At 34.8% G+C, this 20,699-nt stretch overlaps 2 protein-coding genes across 10 annotated transcripts in view; one reads left to right on the plus strand and one right to left on the minus strand.

The window, feature by feature from the left end:
- slc7a2 (solute carrier family 7 member 2) overlaps positions 1-20,699 on the minus strand; it is a 22,158-nt gene continuing 1,459 nt past the window's right edge. Inside the window, exons 2-13 of one of the 8 annotated variants that reach the window (XR_015506782.1) lie at positions 19,529-19,903; positions 19,291-19,446; positions 17,406-17,571; positions 17,178-17,314; positions 16,872-17,094; positions 13,625-13,764; positions 12,589-12,725; positions 9,642-9,744; positions 5,222-5,421; positions 4,969-5,135; positions 3,380-3,488; positions 1-1,656 (exon numbers count right to left, since the gene is read on the minus strand). Coding sequence is in view for 4 of the 8 variants with exons in the window: in XM_087280432.1 (XP_087136558.1) it covers positions 1,502-1,656; positions 3,380-3,488; positions 4,969-5,135; positions 5,222-5,421; positions 9,642-9,744; positions 13,625-13,764; positions 16,872-17,094; positions 17,178-17,314; positions 17,406-17,571; positions 19,291-19,446; positions 19,529-19,898 (1,926 nt within the window). In the remaining 4 variants the exon portion in view is untranslated. 8 annotated transcript variants of the gene reach the window in all.
- mtmr7a (myotubularin related protein 7a) overlaps positions 19,779-20,699 on the plus strand; it is a 24,370-nt gene continuing 23,449 nt past the window's right edge. For both annotated transcript variants that reach the window (NM_001442108.1, NM_001442109.1), the window contains 1 exon segment: positions 19,779-19,990. Coding sequence is in view for 1 of the 2 variants with exons in the window: in NM_001442109.1 (NP_001429038.1) it covers positions 19,985-19,990 (6 nt within the window). In the remaining variant the exon portion in view is untranslated.

Raw genomic sequence — 20,699 nt, forward strand, 5'->3', positions numbered from 1 at the left:
TTTGTTTTTAAAAAAAGGAATCTTTTATTGCTTTGTATGAAACCACTCTGCATTGATATGACGATCCATACTTTACTTCCCTCACTAAAAAAGGTTAAAACAACTATACACAAGCTCTAAAGAGAAAACAAAATAATACATTCATGCATTAGTGGCACAACAGAAGACCATTAGTTAGCAGAAGAAACACTTTCCATCATTAACTGAATTAAACAGATTGTCAATTTTCAAACGACAACAGCCAATGATTGTTATTCATCAAAAACAAAATAAAAGTCTCTGTGAAGTAAACAAATATAGAAAGAAATCAAATTGAATAAACGTAACTGTACAAGACAAAACACTGATTACTTGCTCCTCTTTAACGTCTTCAAACCTTATGGTTGTTAAACAACAGGTTGACCTACTGTATGAATACTGTAGTAGAATGTCCTGTCAAACATTCAATGCTAACACAAATAACGTGGGTAAAAATAAGGAACTAGTGTTTAATACAAGAAAACATTATTATTATTTTTTTATCTGAGCAGCTTAACATCTCTGGCACATTCAGAAAGATGTAGTCAATAGAATTAATTCTAAATCAAAGTTAGACCATTATTTGCACTGAAAAAAATCTGTTAATTATTCATCTGTTGTTTTATGTTTATTTACGGTTGTGAATTGCATTATGTGAGTTTTATCTCAGCTCTGTCCACTTTTTATGTTGAAAATTAAATTCTACAGTTTACCAAAGTGAATTTTATTGACTTTTTTTTGGACAAATTTTCATCCAAATCTTTTGAAGTAAAAATTAAGGTCCAATAATGCAATTCAAAAGCATAAATAAGAGGGGAAAAACATAAATCTCAAAATAGGGAAAACTGTCCATTTACAAATATTTTTTAAAGTGTTAATATCCCACATTCGATAAGGACACTTATCATTTTACACTTATTTCTCCCAACTAAGAATACTGTAGTAAAATATTACTGTTGTTATATTTACTTTCACAGTAAAAGTAAACTTGAGAGACTGACTGCAGAAATCATAATACTTTTTTGTAATGAAAAAAAGGCACAAGCTTTCCCTTTCTCATCCAAACACTGAAATCAAATCACTCACATGCTGAGGTTTGTCTTCAAGGGATTGTAAATATTTGACAGCCCTTCAATGCTATTTAAAAAGTTCTAAATATTGCGATGAGAAATCCAAGTATACAAAAATCATTTGGTCACTATTCATTATTATCGGAAACTACCATGAATATAAGTCAAATGACAATTTATATTGATTTTCATTATTTTGAGGGTCATTTCTATAATCGAAGCATTGGTTTTGTCAGATCGTACCCCCCTAATGACCTACTGTACTACATTATAAACTCACATCAGCAGTGAGAAGTGTTTCAGTAATTGTTCATGACGGCAGTGACTGAAAGCACAGAGCTTACGTCTGTCAGCCGGCTGGGGAACGCTGTGAATAACAGCTATAGTTAAAGTGAGAGTTGGTCTTCTGCTCTTTAGCATGGGCTGGTCTTCTCTGTGTGTGTCTTGTTCTCCACAAAGCCTTCATTTCCGGTCAGTGTCTTTTTCTCTGTTGCGACAGCACAGTTCTGTAGATGTCGCTTGCGTTCATCACTGTGCCACATCCCATAGCCGAAATAGATGAGAAAACCTGTGGATTGATGTCAAAGCATGTTTGCCAAAATTATTTCTCATTCATAATTTATTTTAAAAAAAGAGTTTAGATCAAAATTGGAATATGTAAATGTTGACAATTTTTTTTTGTAATACACACAAGTGTTTAGTTATACATTAACATGGCTTACAATGAAAAGTATTTATTATGCTTTGTGTTGGTTAATAAAAATTAGTGCTGTGCAATTAATGCAATTAATCGCATTCAAAATATTATTTAGATATTATTATTATTTCAAAATATTAATTATGGATACGTACTCCTGTATACATTTCTGCACAGCACGAAATCCGTTCCAGGAGGTACATTTTTGCAGTTTTTGTTTTCGCAAATCTACCAGAGGTCACTGTGTCTGCTTTTTCAGATCTCAAATTTCTCTCCAGTGCCATTCGTGCCTGCTTTTCTCGCGTAAATCTAACAGCGGCCACTGTCTACTGACTGACCGGCCAACTGACTAATAAGCCCACCCACCCCCTTCCCTAATCCCAACCGATTTTCAAAGCGATTGACCTAGTAACCACCATGTATTCACAATGAATTAAGAAAAAAAATAAGCAAAATATCAGTGTTGCTTAATGAGTAGTTTGAACAAGCAGCAAAAATACACACACATAGAAACAAAACTATTCAAAGGATTTTTGTTACAAAGTAATATTTACATTTGTATATCAATTGTATCTTATACATATGTAATTTATATCTAAATATAAATAAACATCTACACATGGCGACGCAGTGGCGCAGTGGGTAGCACGTTTACCTCACAGCAAAAAAGTCGCTGGGTCGCTGGTTCGAGCCTCGGCTCAGTTTCTGTGTGGAGTTTGCATGTTCTGCGTTCACGTGGGTTTCCTCCGGGTGCTCCGTTTTCCCCCACAGTCCAAAGACATGCGGTACAGGTGAATTGGGTAGGCTAAATTGTCCGTAGTGTATGAGTGTGTGTGTGTGTGTGAATGTTTCCCAGAGATGGGTTGCGGATGGAAGGGCATCCGCTGCGTAAAAACTTGCTGGATAAGTTGGCGGTTCATTCCGCTGTGGCGACCCCGGATTAATAAAGGGACTAAGCCGACAAGAAAATGAATGAATGAATATCTACACATCTCCATGTTTACATAATAAATATACACAGTACAAATCATTTCAAAATAAACTTTTATTTTGGATGTGATTAATCATGATTAATTTAGCACTAATAAAAATGACATGTCTATTAAATATCATGTTGAAACTAAGTAAGTAAACAATTCTGAGTTCGTTACCTAATGTACATTACAACAGAATAATAAGAACCTTATTGTACGTTTTACATCTATCCCTATTAGATTAACCAACCTAAATAAATAGGTCAATTAAAGAGGTGATTGTTGTGAAAACTTTCAAGAAGCTTTTAATATAAACAAGATGAAGAGAAAGTTCACCCAATAAATAAATAAATAAATCAGAGTCATTTTGTACTGTAAGGATTCATTGTCAGTTTCCTCTAGCATAAACCCATATAAACCAACCTGAACATAGAGGTTTGTGCTAGTGTAAGTGGGTTATTTCTGCAAGGTTTTCTTACATTTTTTACAATCAAGTCTGATTTTCATGCGAGCAACCTTGAAACGTCAACAAGTCCTTTTTCGATTTGTTTGAACGTGGTTTAGGATTGCATCCTGTGTGTGTGTGTTTGTGTGTGTGTTTACACAAAGATAGCACGTACCTATGGCCATCCAGATGGAGAAACGGATCCACGTGTCTCCGCTGAGCTGAACCATGAGGTACACATTGACAAATATACTCAAGATGGGTAGAAAGGGCAAAAGAGGAACCTGAAACAAAAATACACACGGCTTCAAACATGTGCTTGACTGCACTCCACTCAGCACTCACTAATGAAGTGACCCAGATAAAAAAAGAAAGAAAGAAAAAACAGTGAATGCTGGATCTTTCGGGTCAGATCACTTTGTTTTTCATGTCAGATAAGGAGAGAACACAAAGTGCTTCACAAACAGATATTTTATACAGGCTATTACCCTAAAACCTGTGCAGATGCACATCAAGATGATCACACTTTTAAATTTGGGGCACATCTTATAAATAAATAGTGCATCTCAATGTTATGTTCACTGTCCTCTTTAGATTTTGTGTGATTATATTCAAAACTTTGCAACTTACTGTCAGCCAATGCTTATAAGAGTATTATAAAACTAATAAAATATGATTAAAAAATAATAGAATAAGTTGAAATGCAAACTTATAGAAGGAAGGCAGTTCAGGGACAATAAAAAATAAAGTGTTAACAGATATTGGACAGTTAACTAATACTCATGAGAGACTTGTGAGACTTGCAAAGTTACTTAAAGTCAGTAGAATAACAGAAACCATCTAAATGAACTCTTACCTGAAAAACTTCATTTCAAATCTAAAAAAAGACTTAAGTCTAGATGTTGCTACCCGTTTTCAATACAGTGGAGTCAAATGGCTGCTTCAATAAAAGAGCTAAAAAAAATTTAAATACCATCTAGTAGCAGTTTTATGAAGATGTATAATAGCAAATTTTATACTGGCATTCATGCCCATCGTATGAATATATATTCTGACAAAATTTCATTTTTTTCAATTCCTCCATAAACACTTTAATTTGAAATATAATCTGTGAAACACATTATTCAACAGGATGTGTTAAATAGATTATGACCATAAATATAATTATTCTAATTAAATCATAGATAAATATAATAGAAACAAATTATACAAGGATTATAAAGATTTAACGACATTTAACACTGATAGCTGATAGCTGATTGTCTAAAAATTAATAATGTTCCCATTTACTCACACTTAAATGGTTTAGTGCTTTATTATGTTGAACACAAAACAAGATATTCTGAAGAACAACAAAACAAAACAGCCATTGACATCTATGGCAGGATCAAAAAACTTAATGGAAGTCAATGGCTGCATTTTTCCAACATTCCTAATCTTCTGTATTACTGCATTTCGTTGCATTGTACTTGTACATGTGTAATGACAATAAAGTTGAATCTAATCTTATCTACTCCCTTTGTGTTCAACAGAAGAAAGATTGATGACAGATAAATGATGTCAAAACTGTCCTTTTTGGGATAACTATTCCTTTAAGCAGCGAATCATCTTGTTTGAACGATTTCTGATAAATCATGCAACAAAGAAGACTCGAGGAATGATGCTACAAAAACTATATCACAATATAAATCAATAAAACTATTATAACACTGTAATAACAATATAACTATATGTAATAAGAACAGTTATGAATCGTGGACTTACCATAAAGGAAACCTTCTTCCTTGTTTGTGGTTGTCTACAAATAAGAAAGACACATATGATGAAGATGAACAGTGATGCAGCTAATACTCCCAGTGCCCAAAGCTCCATTGCAATAATGGCTTGTCCGTAGTATGTGTTCAGTGTGCTCACAACACACACAACCAGCACTGCAGGAGAAAACACACAGATTCAGTCTCGGAAATCACATGTAAACTTGTGTCCAGTAAATGTGTCAATTTCCTGCTGTTCAGACCTGTGATGATGACAGACACGTTGACCACACTGGAGGTATTTTTAGTGGGCAGCAGTGGAGGATGGAGCAGAGAGCGCAGCGTTACTCCTCCATCCTTCAGCATGTTCAGATGAGACTCAGACTCTGTCAGTTCAGACTCTCCGACCTCCTCCTTCCCTTCACTGATCCTCGACCTCTCGAACGAAGCATCTGGCTGATATCTGTCATGAAATACTCGGTTGTTTACATCATATAAATACATAATAAAGATACAGTTCACCCAAAAAATACAGTTTACTCACTGTTAAATTACCCTCAAGGGATTCCAATCCACTTTCTTGAGTTTCTTTCTTCAGTTAAACACTAAAGATTATACTTTGAAGAAAGCTGAAAAACTGCAACCATCAACTTCCACAGTAGGAAAACCAAAGACTATTTAGGTTAATGGTTACAGGTTTCTGGCTTTCTTCAAAATATCATCTTTTTTGTTCAACAGATGATCAAAAACTCAAACAGGTTTGGAAGAAGATTGAGTAAATGATGACAGAATTTTGTGGTAAATGAAACCATTTAAAGTAGGTGCTTTGAAACAGAATTAGAACACTTATATTATTTTGTTAAATGTGATGAACACATGATCTTACTATTATTAATTCTACCATGACTAAGATCAGAATTGTCCATATAGTTTAAACATACATCTTAAAAGTGACAGATGACCACTAGATGGCAGCTCACTAAAAATACACATCATTCTTTTAGGTACAGGTTAAGTCTTTTATATGTCAGAAACATATATGTCCCCTACATGAATAACACATATGTTCTATATGCCATAAACATATATGTTAATTTATGCTAAATACATATAACCACATAAATATCAGAAACGTATATGTCCCCTTCCTGTATTGCACATACATTTTTGGTCAGAATTATTAGCCCCCCTGTTTATTTTTCCTCAATTTCTGTTTAACGGAGAGAAGACATTTATAGACATAATAGTTTTGAAAACATATCTCTAATAACTGATTTATTTTATTTTTGCCATGATGACAGTTCATAATATTTTACTAGATATTATTCAAGACACTTCTATACAGCTTAAAGTTACATTTAAAGGCTTAACTAGGTTAATTATGTTAACTAGGCTGGTTAGGGTAATTAGTCAAGTTATTGTATAACGATGGTTTGCTCTGTAGACTATCGAAAAAATTATTAAATTATTAAAATAATTTTGACCTTAAAATGGTGTTTAAAAAAATTAAAAACTGCTTTTATTCTAGCCGGGGGAAAAAACTAATAAGACTTTCTCCAGAAGGAATATATATATATATATATATATATATATATATATATATATATATATATATATATATATATATATATATATATATATATATATATATAAATAACCCTTTCCGGATGCACTGCATATGTTTCTGGCATATACAGATGAAGTCAGAGTTATTAGCTCTCCTTTGATTTATAATTTTTTCTTTTTAAATATTTACCAAATGATGTTTAACAGAGCAAAGAAGTTTTCACAGTATGTCTGATAATTTTTTTTCTTCTGGAGAAAGTCTCTGGAGAAATTTTTAAACTTTTTTTTTGTACAATATTAAAATAAATCAAAAAAGTTTTTGGAAAAAGGCTCATTTTACAAGTTCCTATAGAGTTAAACAGTTGGGTTTCACCACAGCTTAATATACTTAGCCAATCTCTGTGTCCGCTGGGGGCACTATTAGCTAAGCATAAATCATTAAATAGAATTGGACTATTAGCATGTCACATTAAATGAACACGTTTGTTTTAATATTTTTCCTTTTTAAATATATATAGGTTACCCAAAAAATCAAAAATTGTTGTCATTTACTCAACCTTTACCAGTTGAACACAAAAGAAGAAAGCTGAAAACCTGTAACCATTCACTTCCACGATTTTTGTTTTCTTCTGTGAAAGTGAATAGTTATAGGTAACTAATGTTAAACAAATATATGTTTTGCTAATGAATCAAAGAAACACTGACTTTCATAGTTTCTTTGCATATATACTTCTATTTAAAAATTGGGTTGGGTGGGCAATAGTACACCACCTTTTAGGACAACACAACTGCTTTTAGACTGCACAAAATTAAAATCTTCATAGATCTGTATCTTAATTTATAATAAGAGTAATTTATCATTGTTAATTGTACTTGACCTTGAGCATGTCAGTGAGTCAGCAAGAACGGCAGCCAAGGAAATTGCTGTATTTTAGACTATTGACTTTAAAGGCATATTAAGATATACAGTTGAAGGCAAAATTATTAGGCCTTCTGTGACATTTCCCAGCTTTTTTCAACATATTTTTAAACAAAATAGTTTGAATAACTAATTTATTTTGTCTTTGCCATGGTAACAGTACGTACTATTTTACTTATTATTTTGCAAGATACTAGTTCAAAGTGCAATTGAAGGTTTGACTAGGCCAGGGGTTTTCAAAGTGTGAGGCGCGCCTCCCCTGGGGGGCGCCAAAGCATGTCAGGGGAGGCGCGGGAAAAAAATATTATATAATAAAAATATAATTATAAAGTTTAATTATTATATGTATTTTTTATTATTTTAAACGTTTTAATTAAACAAAGCTAAAAAAAAAATAATACATCAAAAATAAGAAAACCTTTTTTACCCAGAAGGCCATAGCTGTGAATTCGCTTCTGTTTGGCAAGTTCGCCAATAAAGGTATATGCCTGCTAATCATGCTGCTAATGCAATGGATCGGTTTCTGAGACCCCCTGATTCAAAGCCTTCAAGTTCAGGGCTTAAACCCAAAAGATGACGATATGATGATCAGTATTTGAGTTTAGGATTTAAGTGGACAGGACCAGCTGATGAACCACGACTTTTATGTGTGGTTTGTCAAGATATTTTGGCTAATGACAGCATGAGACCCGCTAAACTTCAGCGACACCTTGAAACCAAGCATGATGAGATAGCAAGAAAACCTCCAGAATTTTGTGTGTGTGTGCGTGCATGTCTGGGAGGAGGGGGGCGCCAATGGATAAGTTGTGTCAAAAGGGAGGCCCACTGTCTTAGACTTTGAAAAACACTGGACTAGGCTAATTGTTTTATTTAGGTAAGTTTGTTTAATTAGGCAAGTCATTGTACAACAGTGGTTTGTTCTATGCCCAATAAAGAAATAAAACATCTGAAGAGGGCTAATATTTCTGACTTTGATATTATTAAAAAAAATGTTATTTTATTCTAGCCAGACTAAATAAAACATATTTTTAAATATATGTGTATATATTTTTATTTATTTATTTATTTATTTATTTATTTATTTATTTATTTATTTATTGTTAACAGTTTTATTCAAAACAAAGTTTTATGTATTTCATCAAAAGACTTTCAGTACTAATAGCCTTTTATACGCACAAGCATTCAAAGTATACTTCAGCTGGTAACCTGTGTAAATACAGGCCCTTGACACATGCACTTTAGAAAAAATTATGGAGCATTTTTTGGACCAAAAGAGCAATTAAATATAATTCAAAAGAGAGTTGGTTTTGGTGATCTTTTTCTTTCACACATGCAGTTGTTATAAGTTTTTGCCATCATCGTTAGTTATTTGTTGTTCTTGTTCCATGTCCAAGTGGTGACACATTGTGGACAAGCTCAGCAGTACAAAAAGAAAACACGTGTGCAATCGGGACAAACAAAGTTTGCCTGGTTAAAACTAGACTGCACATGTACACAGTCTGCACACTTGATGAAAATTGCACATAATGTAAACTGAGCTCGTAATCTGTCAGATTTATTTTATTCTCATGTCAATTTATTTTGACTTAATCATTTTAGATATATGTACTGGAAATGGATTTATTTGTTTATTTATTTATTGATGTCGAAAAGTTTTACAAAATATACAAAATTACAGTACAGTAGCAGAACTTTTTCTGGTATTTATGGACATAATATTTTATTTCAAACTACTACAGTGTCAATACTTAAATATAAAACAAAAGATATGACCTTACAAAACCCCTTTTTACAGTAAAGTCAAAAATAGCTTAAGTATGACTTGGACTTACATAAAAATAAATGTAGTGAGTTTCTTTCTCATCTGAGGTTGTCTGAGCTTTTGTTTGCCTAATCACACTAAAAAACATACTTACACTAACAGTATTCCTGTCAGTTCAGCAGTGTTTTCCATTTATTTAGCTATGAACCCAATTATGGGGCCTTGATCCCTGCTCTGTCAACATTTGACATTGAAAATTCAACAGTTTAAATATTGACATTGTAATAGTTTGAAATAAAATATCATGTCCATAAATACCAGAGAAAGTACTGCCCTTGTACTTTATTTTTGGACATTTTTGTACAACTTGTCAATATTTAAAAAATGATATATTTATAAATAATTGTTTTATTTATTTAATCTTATTCTTACTAACCTGAGTATAAGAACACAAGCAGCCACAAGGGAATAAGCCAGCAATGTTCCAATAGACATCATATCCACCAGCGCTTTCAAGTCGAACAGAAAAGCCATGATAGCTGTTGATATGAAAAAAGCTGATCAGAAGACGCTTAAAAAGAATGGATTAAAAGCATAACAAACACAAACTACTAAATCACAAATATATTTTACTTACAGTGGCCCCAACTTTGAACATATTTAAGTCACAATTAAAATGCACACATTTTATAGCACAATAATCTTAATAATAACTTTTTAATTAATATTTATATATTTTTTAATTAATATTTGCACTTAAAACAGTTGAAATGAAACAACATTTAAAAAGTCCAATAATGTCAAATCTGTTTATGCAATGACATTCATACATTCATGAGTGCGACCTTATTATCAAAAACATTTGAGGTTAAAACATTACACACCAACACAGCATGCATGGATCAGTATATTATTGTATTCATGTTGAAAAGCCTTATTGCTGAATTATGAAATTTCCAAAATAATATGTACTGTATATGACAACTGTAATGTACTACACATCATCAATATTATATTGACAATGTAGGACTTAAACAAATAAATCAACCATCAATACTGTTTCTTTTATTAGTGGACAGCTATAAACTCAGGATGCACTAGCTCTGACGAAACCTACAGCAGATGTGCCCTGTGACTTCATATACAGCTGTTCAGACTTCCCTCACAGCAAGAAGACAGTGTACACTAACAAGCATACCGTGTTACAGTATAGGCTTAACATGTGCAGTGGGCAGGGGGCTCTGAAAAGCAAAAACTGTCCTGCGTCCTCATCCTCTGAATAAGCTTCCCCTCTGATTTCCCTTTCCTCAGAAGTTCTCAGAACTCATAAGCAACCACTGAGTGACTCCTGCTAGCATCAAAGTGCTTTATTTCCACACTGTAGGAGAATCTCTGCTTTCCTGCAGCTGTCTGCAGTGTATTACACATCTGCACCTGACATGAGATATTACTACAGTCTTCAGTGTCACATGATCGTCCAGAAATGATTCAGATAAGCTGATATTGGTGCTCAAGATTTATTATACTTAATGTTTAGCACTAACTTAAGTGCTGCTTGTTGTTTTCTATTTTGGAGACTACAATTGATTTTTGTTGGAAAAACATGGAGGAATTAACTTATTAGTTTTTACAAATTGAAATGGACTAAACATAAAACAATTAAGTTGTCCCTTAAACAACCTCAAGAATTGTTTCAGCTCAATTTTAATCAGTATTTGAACAAACAGCAAATGTAAATTTTTGAGTCTATAATAGATTATCATTCAAGTGTTTACGTTAAGCAGATTAAAAAACAATAATCATAATAATAAAGTAGTTAATTTGATTATTGATAAAGAGCTTTAATTTATTAAAATAGATGGTCAAGACATGTGTTCTTTTAAAATTAGTTAATCAACGTTTAATTTAGTGCATTTGTTAGCCCATACAGTATGTGGCATTCTAGGGACATTTTTAGTCATTTTGAGTTAACTTTTGCCACAAATTCTCATTAATTTCCTTACCTATTTCTATTGCGACTTACTCAAAATCCCTTTCAAAAAATGTTTCATGGTTTCCATATTTATCATTAAATATTATGACTATTAAAGTACAGTTTACCCCTAAATTTTACATATATTAGTTCCAAACCTTTAATTTCTTTTTTCTTCCAAGTTTCTTTTTTTCTGCTGCACCTAAAATGATTAATTTTGAAAAATCTGGAAACCTGTAACCCTTGACATCCATAGTAGGAAAAACAAATACCACAGAGGTCAATGGGTTTCCAATATTCTTCAAAATAGAACCAAAACACTGGAACATAACAATGGTCTCTATAAAGCAACACTGACAATAACAAATGACAAAAAGCTTCTTAAGCAGCAAATTGTTACATTTCTGAAGGATCATGTGACACTGAAGAGTTGTGATGCTGAAAATCCATCTCAGATTTTAATAATGTTTCACACAATTACTGTTACAAATTACGATAACAGTTTAAAATAACGGGGCCCATTAGTTAATGTTAGTAAATGTATTTACTAACATTAAGTATAAACAATCTAATTAATCATACTTCAACATTAACTAATGCATTATTAATAAAATCCAAAGTTGTGCTTGTTAAATAGCATTAAATAATTTTAACAAATTTAAATAATAAATGTATTACTAATGGACTATATGCACAGCTAGAGTTTTTCAGCCAATGATGAACTCTGGTGAAAGCTTTATGTGACTTTTCAATTTTATGCAGTTCCTTTTACAGCATCTATGTTGTAATGTACAGTGTAAAAAGAGATAAAAGACTGTTAAACGCAGGAGCCTTCATTAGCAGCAGACGAGAAATACCAATAAAAAAAAATACTGGGGTAAATTTCATTTCCATATTTTAAAGACATGGCATGAACAAAATATTATTAAAAGCAGTGCTTCTCGTTTGGTCTGATACCCGCATCTCAGCCAAGCAGTGAATATCGCTGTTTTTTAAAGAAATCAGATCTTGAACTCTGCGATTTTGTATGGGATGACAATTAACCAGAAGCCCTTGGGCTTGCTGACTGAAATTAAAAGTCTGTGTGCATATGCCCCATTGTTTGTTTATGTTAGTAAAAACATCAACAAACTAATGGACCATTATTCTAAAGTGTTACCCAAATTATATAATCTTTCAAACTTGACCTAACAGTTTCTTTCTCTATCCAACTTTACCAATTAGTTTTTTGCATGCAATAATGTACCTGTGCATAGTTTTACAGAATAATGAGATTTAGCATCACCAACACCACAGTAACAGCATGCATCCATTAGCAGCCTCCTGTAATTAAGCAGGCACATCGCACCTCCACCAGGCTGACACAAACACGACGGCAGGCCATGCACGGCCTGCTTCACTCTTAGCTTACCCGCGGTAGTGCCTGCTGCCATAGTGGCAGCCACTGGCGACTGGCGCTTACTCAGTTTGGAAAGAAATCTGAATAGCACGCCATCTCGTGCCATGGCAAACAGAATACGGGGCAGGGGGAACATTGAGCCCAACAGGCTAAAAACAAAAAGGAGTCATGGTTCAGACACCTGCAACTCTGGAAGAAAAAGAACATTTTAACACCGGCAAGTGTGAAGGAGCAAATACTGGTCAGCAAATACTTGTCAGATTGGTTTAATTTTAAAGTGCTGTTTGAATATACAGTGCCTATAGAAAAAACATTATTCTCTGTCAAAATCTATACCTTTACATTGCACCCTGATTTCAAAAGACCTTCAGGCGAAAACTGTAGTAAGGCAAAAGGAGAAGGTGTTAAAAACATTTCAAGAAAAGTTATTTTGAAAGTGATTTGATTTCAGGCTGTATGACAAATAAAGTCATTATTTCAAAAGGGTACACTCTCAGAAATAAAGGTACGCAATCTGTCACTGGGGTGGTACCTTATCAAAAGGTACAAATTTTTACCTAAAAGTTCCATATTAATACCTCAATGGTACATATTAGTACCTAAAAAGTACAAAAGTGTTCCTCTTGAAAATTTTAGGTACTGATTTATACTTTTGAGGTACCAATATGGACCTTTCAAGTACAAATGTGTACCTTTTGTAGAGGTACCACCCCAGTTACAGCTCTCGTACCTTTATTTCTGAGTGTGTATGATGTTTTTTCATAGGCACAGTATGTATTAAATGTAATGCATATATACATTAAAATGTGTCCTGTTTGTTTAGGTTTTTCACAGGCCTTTCATTTATCCAAGCCTGGAAGTAATGATTTTAGCATGTCTTGATATTTTCTGTTTTTCAAGGTTTGCTAGAACCCTGCAATCGATAAATTGAAAGTATATTTCCATAGAATACTTTCTTACAGTACATTTTAGTTTTCCGCTCTTTTTCACATTTGCCTGGTGGATCACATTGGCCTTTAAGCACAGCAATCATGCCTCCGTCTCTCACCTGCAACTACACCTGAAGACATTGTTGCAATAAGAGGGGTCTTCGTCTTAGGATTGATTTGGGCTAACACTTTGAAAAGCACCCCATCCTGTGCCATAGCATAGATTACACGTGGCATTGGGAAAATGGAGCCCAGCAGACTGCATGTGAGCAAAGACATCAGCAGAAGCAACGGGTCAATTAATCACATGCTGCAGACCTGATCCCAAACACTTCTACTGCTGTGCAACTGGTCGCTTTTACTTTAAAGTCAACATGAAATCAGAATGAACCCTGGCTGCATTTATAATGGAATCCCCCCCACACACACACATCTAACAGCTGATAACCACTGATAACGTCCTTTCAATCGAGTGATAACGTTCGAAGCCAGTGACTACTAATTGTAGTGTGATTCTAAAATATGCATTAGATCCCAATGGGCTGCAGGTTAATGTTGTTCTGTTGGCTTCATTGAACATGGATCTTAACATGCACTGGGGCAGTTTGCTGCCGATCGTGACGCGGCTGGGATGAGAATCAGCACCTCCAAGTCTGAGGCCTTGGTGCTCCACTGGAAAGAAGTGGTTTGCCCTGACCAGGTTGAAAGAAAGTCCTTACGTCAGGTGGAAGAGTTCAAGTTTCTTGGGGTTTTTTCCACGAGTGAGGGAAGGTGGATTGGTGCAGTGGCAGCAGTAATGCCGTCAATGTACCGGTCCGTTGTGGTAAAGAAGGAGCTGAGCCAAAAGGCAAAGCTTTCAATTTACTGGTTAATCTAATTCCCACTCTCATCTATGGTCATAAGCTTTGGGTTTTGACCGAAAGGACAAGACCTCGAATACAAGTGGTTGAAAATAGTTTCCTTCGCAGGGTGGCAGTGCGCACCCTTATACGTAGATAGGATGTGGAGCTCTGTCACCTGGGAGGATCTTTGAAAAGAGCCGCTGCTCCTCCACATCGAGAGAAGTCAGCTGAGGAGGCTCAGGCATCTGTTTCAGATGCCTCTTGGATGCCTACCTAGGGTGCTGTTCTAGGCATGTCCCACCAGGAGGAGGCCTCGGGGAAGACCCAGGACATGATGGAAAGACTTTATTTCTCGGCTGACCTAGGAACGCCTCAGGATCCCCCCGGACGAGCTGGAGGAAGTGTCCGGGGAAAAAGGAAGTCTGAGGTTCTCTCATAAAACTGATGCCCCTGCGACCAGGCCCCGGAAAAGCAGTTAAAAATAAATAAATGAATGAACGGCCGCAGGAAAGGATTAATCAAAGGCTGCATTAATCATTAACCCTAGTGGACTTTTGATAGTAGCATGTTGCCTGACATCCTTTCACATAAGTGTTTAAATTCAATATCATTTTGAAGTATAGCTACCAATAGTAAAATTTTAATGACTTTTTAAAATAAATTGACTTTTTTTACTTTGTTGGTGGTAGAATGTAAATCACCATGCTCTTTTAGACATGTTTGGTGCTCTGACCAAATTTTATTCAAATGACTAGTACCAATAAAGGTCTGCGCTCAATTTATTTATTGAACGACAGGACAAAAGGAAAAAATTGTCCATGAGCCTTCGTCAGTGACTTTGTTGATGGTAACATATGCTATCTATCTGGATAGGCTAAATATCTGTATCTTGTTACGACAAATAAAATTAACACAAAAAATATTTAATGTTAAAACAACATATTTCATGTTGACTTTAGGGAATGTCAAATTTGACAGCACATCATTATACAGAACATAGATCATAGATTCAGCAGATGCAAATGGGACCAAATGTACAGCTAAAAACAACTTCATTTTTTCCTGGGATTATTGCGCATGACCTATAGGTTGTGGTATTCATATGTTTATAATGTTTATATATATTTTTTTGGGTTTATAAAATGACCATGTGATTTATTTTAAATATAAAAGATTAACTGTAGTAGATCCGTATTCATACCTCACCAATAAAAGACCAGGGGACGGTTGCACCAGCAGTGTGTAAGTTAAAACGTAGCCTAGTTGTGACATAAAGGGACACGATTAGTTGCAAATTACTAAATATTTTTGTGTTGCACCACTGAACTTAGTTTAAATGTAACGCTGTATTCCAACTAAATATTTATGACAGCCTTCCCCCCATGTATAATGGTAGAAAAGAGATGACAGCGAGATTACTTAACATTAAGGAGCTTCCGATCATAATGAAGAATGATCTCTTTCTACACCTCTTCCTCTCACAGCCTTAATTTTCTCCCAAATTTTGCTTTTTCGTTTTATGAAAGAAGTGTAATTTTCTTTCAAGGAGTGTTTTTTGTTAACTGTATCCATCAATTAAGACGAGAATTTTTTCATGACTAAGTTTTTCTTCCTGTTCTTTTTACTTTCATGAGAAGGATATTAAAAAAGTTTAATGTTTTGCATTTTCAGTTTGCGATGCAGATGCGTGCGTCGTCTGTTATTAGTGACTGACTATAATTTAATGTGCTATAAAAATGTCATTTATAATTTCATTAAGGACAGTTATATACAGACACAATAGGTACAGAATTTTAAAAGCAGTTTAACAATTTAAATGCTTTTTATTGAATATTGCGTCATTCAATGGGACTATGTATGACTTTACGGAGAAATTACGACCTACTAACTACGGTTTGCCCTAAAACATGTGGTACACCCGAAGAGACAACAAATTTAGTTACAAACTAGCTTAGCTAGTTGTTACTAAGCCCCTAAAGTGTAAACTTTACGTTCCAGTTTAAGAAAAAACTTACGATCAGCTGGTACAACCATACCCAGCACATTTCTAACATAATTTAGACTAATATCAGAATAAATCCAATAATCATTGCATTAGCGCTGCTTGAATTAGATGATTGTTGCAAAATATGAAACAAAAGTCCAGGAAAAAACGAAAAACACAAACCACATGACAATTTTGTTCTGAAAGAGAGCGACTATAAACTTTAAACATCTAAATGCTAATGATGGGATTACTGAAATGCTACGTGTGATTATTTACACAATATGCTCTCTTTCAAACAAACCACTATCAAAAAGTCATTAGAGATGCGAAGCATAGGAATCAATCCACCACAGACCCAACTGAGAATTTCATACAAAACAATTAGGAAAGACCTGTTTAACTGAACGACAAACAAATGACAAAATGAATAAGCGCACTTTTACGTAACTATTCACAGTGTTTGATGTGAGCATGCTGATTTAATATACAAGCCTTGGCCAGCAGAACTGCATTAGGGGCACAAAGAAAGATGTTTACCTGGTTGAAAGAGCACAAAGTGATCCTGCCGCAACTACATATTTTGCAGGCCCCCAGCCTACATACTCAAAAGCCAAAGGTAGAGGACTCTTCTCATCCAGCAGATAGTAGGGCATCATGAGGGTGAGGGCTGCTGAAACACCAAAGTAGGCAAGGAAGCAGACCAGAAGGGAAACCACTATGCCAATGGGAATGGCCCTCTGGGGATTCTTCACCTCTTCACCTGGTCAGATATAAAAACACAATGGAACACTATACTAGACACTGAAGGACTGGAAATAGCTGTATGATAAGTGATTTTAATACCTGTGGTTGCAATACAGTCGAATCCCACAAAGGCGTAAAAGCAGGTGGCCGCACCAGCCAACGTTCCGCCAAATCCATACGGAAAAAAGCCTCCTGCCCCATAATCGCTGGTGACATTAGCAGCACTCGAGATGTTTCTGAGTGAAGTAAATAACATTAGAATGATTATGATTCTTTAGGGTGAATGAAAAGACTAGGAGTTCGAGAGAAACAAGAAATGTTTTCCACCTTTTGACAACTGTGTAATTTACGAGCGATTCCTCTGATATGTTCCAATTGAGAGAGTCTCCTTTGACAAATCCAGAGATGATAACGAACATGAGCACAAGCACATTTACTGCTGTGAAGATTTTGTTGACCCAGGCTGATTCCTTCACCCCAAAGGAGAGTAGGCCTGAGGAAAAATTAACACTTATATTCAGCTTATAAAAAATACATGTTCTTGTTGATATGGTTTCTCAGTAGTGGAAGTCGTCATAGTTGGGTAAACTTAGAGCACAGTGAATGGGAGAGTACAACAAATACTTTTTTTTACAGTTCTCTTTGCTGAATTAATAAAAAAATAACCCCACAATGGTGTTATCAAGAATTTCAGAGAAAGGATTAAAATTGTGCGAGACTGATAATGACAGACAAGAGAGAACAGTATCATATTTACTTAATATCATATTTTACATTGGAAATACCCCGCACAAGAGTTAATTTGTTTTTTTGTAATTTTATGGAAATATGATGCATACATGAATACACATGTGTTCATTTGTTTTTTAAACATCAAGATATTACAACTTTTAAAGATTATGATGACCATTAAACACATCATAACAGTCTTGTGGAAAGGATCCATTATCTTATGCAATATGTTTTTTTAAAAGATGCATTTAATTTTTTTTTTGTTTGTTTTAACAAAATACATACATTTACATTTATTCACTTAAGCAGAGACAAATGAGGATTACAACAAGCGATTCGTTTAAAGCATATAAAGTGATTCATATAATAAAGTGATAGCAATACATAGAACAAATTAGTAAAGAAAAATTGGGTGGTGTCACTGTGGTGTCAAAACCTGGAAGACTAATTCACTGCTGGCTCACTCAAGATTTCTAGATTGGTTTTTATAACTTTCATTATGGTAATGGTTGTGAGAATGTGCCTCAAGTATACATACACCGTTGCGTTGTATCAAAACACATGGATTACAGTCAAAGTTGTTGTCATCAGTCATCAACATCTTTTTCATTTAATTGCTTTATGATGCAAAGTGTGCTCATGCTGCACTGAACTGAAGTAGTAAATCAGAGGTTTTTTTTATAGTCAACAAAAAAGCACAAGTGCTTACTGGATGCTTATGGATGTATGTTAATGCAAGGTGGTAACGGTAATATTTTCAACTGACCACTTTTGATCAGATCATGCCAGGTGTACACAGGGCTTAAAGTCAATTTGCAAAGTACTTGGTCCATCATTCTATGTGTACTGGCTGATTTACAATGGCTTACAATGTACGAATGCACTGCATTTGAGTGTATAAGATGGCAGTTTGTCCCCTTCAACATTTTAGCTTCCAGAAGGGTGCTCGTGTGACTCCGGAGAGCCTTTAGGACTTTTAGGCTTTACTAGACTCTTAGGTTAGGCTTAAGGATTATAGTAGTCTATAAATGGACAACGTTGTCCTTACAGTCAGTAGACTGTTGTCTGTCAAGGGACTATCAAAATAAGGTTTATAAAAAAGAATGATGAAATGTACTTCATATGTGTATTTCATATAATCAACAAAATGTATGAAGACCTCTAAATGCCATCTGAAATTTTCCTGTCAACTGAGCAATATTCAGTAATATCACATTTATGGCAAAGAATAAGTCTTTTTCCTGGTCTTTAAAGTAAAATAACTTAACATAAACAAAGGAGGCTGAGAAAAATGTTAATTTTAGATGCAAATTTGAGACGGCACTTCAAGTATAAAGTTTAGCCTTTATTTAGAATTGTAAAAAGGAAAAAAAAAATCATGGAACCAGTGGTCTTCAGGGTTTTGATGTCACTATATAAGCAGCAACATTTTAAAAATATTATTAACTGAATAGATTTACTGACAGACTTTTTGTTTTACCTGACAGAAGTAAGATCAGGCAAACAGCAAAGAAATCAGGGTACTCCGCCAGGCCAGGCAAACTCATTTTGAAGTACATTTTGCAGAATTTTTCAATGTGACCGCCTATAATCTCATCAAATGTCCCACTCCAGGCACGTGCCACACTGGAAGTGCCTGTCCAACAGAACATCAGATGATACTGGTAAATGAACTTCAATATTTGATATAATATCACTGATTTAAGATTCATAATTACCGATGACGTATGACAGAATGAGGTTCCATCCGGTGATGAAAGCCCAGAGCTCTCCTACCGTCACATAGCTGTACAGATAGGCAGAGCCAGTCTTGGGTACCCGGGCACCAAACTCAGCATAGCACAAACCAGCCATCACAGATGCTAATGCAGCGATGAGGAAGGACACAACGATGCTGGGGCCGGAACTGCCTTTGGCCACCTCACCAGCGAGTACATAGACACCGGCCCCCAGTGTGCTTCCAACCCCCAGAGCAATGAGATCAACAGTTGAGAGGCAGCGGCACAGCTTGGACTCCTCCAGACAGCCCTGGTCCACATTCTTCCTCCTCACAAGGGAGCGACCAAATGTGAGGCAATGTTCTAGCATTCTTCCTGTTGACACAAACTGTCAAATAAATAAGTCGGTACACAAACTCTTGATTGTGATGCTCCTCCAACAGAACAGACATTCTGATGACTGTAAGTAACTTTGCATGTAGTAACTAATTCTACTAACCCACTAAGCTACACTCAAAAGCAATTATGTTCACTATTTGTTTAAACTACTTACATATAATTACATAAAAAACACAATTCTTGAGATTTTTTGGGGGACAACTTAATTGTTTTATGTTCAATCTACTTAAATTTGTAAATATGTATAAGTTAACTTAATTCCTTCATGTTGTCACAACTTAAATCGATTGTGTGGAACCCAGTATTTTTTACAGTGAACAATCTACTAATAGTCTAATAAGAGTTAGTCAAGAATCATACTTTCTTATACTCAACCGCATGTCAAAAGGACATCACCAAAATGAACTCATATGCAAGTTGTGCATGTTTTATAAATAATATATCTATAATTAAGTTAATTGATTATGCAAAATCAGTGGTGCTGGAAACAAAAGCGTAGCTAAAGCATATAAAATAGCATCAGTATTATTATAACACTTTAACCTTTGTTCTCACTTGCACATGTCTGCAGTTTAAGCAGGTTTTAGCATTGCCCAATGTAGAATAATGCTAAAGCCTCAGGCATTATTGCATAATAGTGGGATAAAGTGCTTTCATTTTGACAGGCGTATGTATTTTGCAAATCGCTTATTGGCTGGTGTGCTTTCGTGCAGTTAAAGAGTTAAGTTTGTGGGTTTTTTCACTCGTGCATTGGCTTACAAGTTCATTATGA

This window comes from Danio rerio, chromosome 14 (assembly GCF_052040795.2).
Source record: "Danio rerio strain M-AB ecotype USA chromosome 14, GRCz13ab, whole genome shotgun sequence".
In the NCBI taxonomy this organism is placed as follows: Eukaryota; Metazoa; Chordata; class Actinopteri; order Cypriniformes; family Danionidae; genus Danio; species Danio rerio.